General features: G+C 53.9%; 1 protein-coding gene across 1 annotated transcript; it reads left to right on the top strand.

Moving 5' to 3' along the window:
• Window positions 1-17: 17 nt before the first annotated feature.
• Window positions 18-2,838, top strand: TMEM106C (transmembrane protein 106C; the record flags this gene model as incomplete). Its single annotated transcript, XM_010016411.1, has 7 exons — window positions 18-186; window positions 272-335; window positions 830-989; window positions 1,087-1,227; window positions 1,447-1,496; window positions 1,789-1,842; window positions 2,712-2,838. Coding segments are annotated over 7 exons (765 nt in total), but the record flags the coding sequence as incomplete, so codon positions are not given.
• Window positions 2,839-3,263: the final 425 nt, after the last annotated feature.

Here is a 3,263-nt window from a genome sequence, read left to right as displayed (position 1 = left end):
GTTCTGTGCTTTCCTTCCCTGGTCGTAACACCACGGCGAGGCAGAGGAAGAAGGCTGAGGAGGAGGAGGACTTGCTCCATAGCCGGGACCGTGAGGAGGACATCGCCAAGTTTCCCTATGTTGAGTTCACGGGTCAGGACAGCATCACCTGCCCCACGTGCCAGGGCACCGGCTGCATTCCCACACGTGAGGGGCTTTGACACAACCAGAAAGCATTCCTTATGGATGCGTGTGCGCAGGGAATCGTTCATGTGCTCCTTTTGCCTTCCAGAGCAGGTAAATGAGCTGGTGGCTCTGATACCCTACAGCGACCAACGGCTTCGTCCACAGAGAACGTAAGTGGGTAGTAGGAGTCCTGACACCTCTGCGAGGAGCAAACAGGGCTCTTGTGTGGTTTAGTGCTTCACCTGCTCTGCAGCCTCTCCTGCAGCCAGGGGCTTGTTTTCATCCAAGCCAACAAATACAATTTAAAGGGTAACTTTAAATGCTTCCTGTGCAATCCCGCTGTGGGTGAACGTGGAAACAATGAGCTTACTCATACCCTTCATCCTGTGCCTTTTCCTGAAGCTTTTAGAAAGAAGCTGCCTCACCAGCAGCAAAAACGAGGGAGTGAAAACACTGCGGAGGCAAAAATGAATCTTTGGTTACTCATTACCAGAAACTAAACTGTTTTGAGCAATTTCGGGTAGCAAAAACCCCAGAGCAGCACTTGTGGGGCTCTCCTGGGGAAGAACAAACCCATGGTGGTTGCTGCCTGCGTTGGGTTTCGGGGGCAAAGGCTCCTGTGGTGTTGGGGTAAGGAGCTGACCCCCTTCCCTGCCTCTTCCAGGAAGCTCTATGTCCTGCTCTCGGTGCTGCTCTGCCTCCTCGTATCAGGGTTGGTGGTTTTCTTCCTGTTCCCACACTCTATCCTGGTGGATGATGACGGGATTAAGGTGGTTCAGGTTTGGTTTGACAAGAAGAACTCCGTTGTCATTCTTGCCATCACGGTAAAGTGTGTGTGTGTGTCTTCCCAAGGGAAGAAATTCCCTGTCGAGCTGCCAGGAGGGTCCCTGCTACTCGTGTCCCCTGTTCCTCTCCACACAGGCCACCTTACGTATCAGGAACTCCAACTTCTACTCGGTGACAGTGAGCAGCCTGACGACTCAGGTGCAGTACATGAACACCGTGGTGGGGACCCAACAGGTCACCAACGTCTCCAACATCCAGCCCCTGAGTGACAAACTGGTATTCACCTTTCATTGCTTCATTTGGTGAGGCCCTGATGGCATAAAACCTGTGGGTGAACACGATGCTCATCTATCTGTGCCTTAAAGCTTTGCGTGGCAAAGTAGGCTTGTGGTTAGAGTAGCTCCATGCACCTCAGGGAAAGGCAGCAGCAAGTAGGAAAGACTCCAGAAGGGTGGATTTAGGCATGTGAATGTGGTTTTCTTTCATCTTTTACAGGTGAATTTCACTGTGAAGGCAGAGCTGGGTGGCCCCTTCTCCTATGTGTAGTAAGCATTTACTACTCTTTGTATAGAGCTGGGGAGGAGGGTGGGTTTAAGGTGCTTTGATTAGAATTAGCTCTGGAAATGACTTGTTTTCTGCTGACTTCCTGGAAGGTGACTCTTTGCTAGAAATGACTTGAAAGACTTTGTGGGATGCTGCAATGAGGTTTTTCTTGGCCTGGGTCTCAAGCTCAGTTGGCACCAAAGGGAGAGTCCCAGAAGATAGTGAGAAACACAAGTGTCTCCACAGCCCTGCTTAGCCCACACTGACCTACTTGTGTGGTTTGGTCTCTTCCAGTTTCTCTTGCACGTTTCCCAAGGCGAAGGTACACAACATCCTGATCTTTATGAGGTAGGTGGTTATCTGCTCGGCTCCTGACTCAAAAGGGAATTGCTGCTGCAGCAGATCCAGGGTACATGAAGGAAATCCCTCTTGGCAGCCCCCCAGCCAGGGTCAGTGTCAGCTTTTAGTCCAGGCTACTTGACACAGTTGGGTGAAATGGGAGGTAGAAGGGAAATGACACCAGGTTGCTTCACATGGAGCCTTCACATGAGGGGGGTGTGCTCCAGAGCCTGTGCTCAACAGCTCTGCATAGCCCTGCCCTCTGCAGTGGGAGACCTTGAGGAGCAAAACCGGAGAGGAGCTGCAGCTTTCGAGGGGGAAGAGGAACTGTGATGGGAGTTCAGTGTCCGGCTCTGGGGCATCAGCACCAGAGGGACATGGAGCTGCTGGAGTGAGGCCAGAGGAGGCCCCGGAGCTGCTGTGAGGGCTGGAGCAGCTCTGCTCTGGAGCCAGGCTGAGAGAGCTGGGCTGGGGCAGCTGGAGAAGAGAAGGCTCCTGAAGGGGAGACCTTAGAGCAGCTCCAGTGCCTAAAGGGGCTGCAGGAGACCTGGAGAGGGGCTTTGGACAAGGGATGGAGGGACAGGCCAAGGGGAATGGCTTGAACCTGCCCGAGGGGAGATTGAGATGAGCTCTGAGGCAGAAGCTCTTCCCTGTGAGGGTGCTGAGGCGCTGGCACAGGGTGCCCAGAGGAGCTGTGGCTGCCCCATCCCTGGCAGTGTTCAAGGCCAGGTTGGACACAGGGGCTTGGAGCAACCTGCTCTAGTGGAAGGTGTCCCTGCCTGTGGCAGGGGTTGGAGCTGGAGGAGCTTTCAGGTCCCTTCATCCCAACCCATTGCACTGGTGTGGACCCTGCTGGAGCTGTTGCTCTCTCCCTCCAGGACGTGGGTGAAGCTCTCCTACATTGGGCACGTGTCGCAGAGCACTCTGGAGCGGTACCGCTACGTCGACTGCAGCACCAACTTCACCGCCAACCAGGACCTGCTCCTGCTGCCCCCCTCCACCTGAGGCACAGCCAAAGCCAAGAGTGAGGCCCGAGGCCCAGCTCGTGTGTCCTGGGGGGATGCTGGAGCAGATGGATTTCTAGGAGGGACCAGGAACTTTCAAATGGAAGTAGAGGGATCAAGAGTGGCTTTGGTGGGAGATGCGTGGAAGCTCCGTGTCCGCTCTGTGTCCCTTTCATGCTCTTCTCACTTGGCCATGAAACCCTCTTGGGGTGTTTTCCCAGCTCCAGGGTCTCACCTTCCTCTTTGGTTCTGGAGAACTAGTTTCTTGGGGGAAAACTGGACTTCCAGGCTTTGGGGGCTGAAGATCCCAAAGATTTAGAGTTGATTTTTGCAGCTCTGTCCAAGCTTAGCACTGTGTCAGGTCCCTCAGGGTGAACAAATCAGTTCTGTGCTATTAAATTATCATGCTTTTCTTCAGCAGCTGTG

Source organism: Nestor notabilis, unplaced genomic scaffold (assembly GCF_000696875.1).
Source record: "Nestor notabilis isolate BGI_N333 unplaced genomic scaffold, ASM69687v1 scaffold13236, whole genome shotgun sequence".
Lineage (NCBI taxonomy): Eukaryota > Metazoa > Chordata > Aves > Psittaciformes > Psittacidae > Nestor > Nestor notabilis.
Note: the sequence above shows the minus strand (reverse complement) of the source record. Positions and strands in the feature narration are given on the sequence as shown.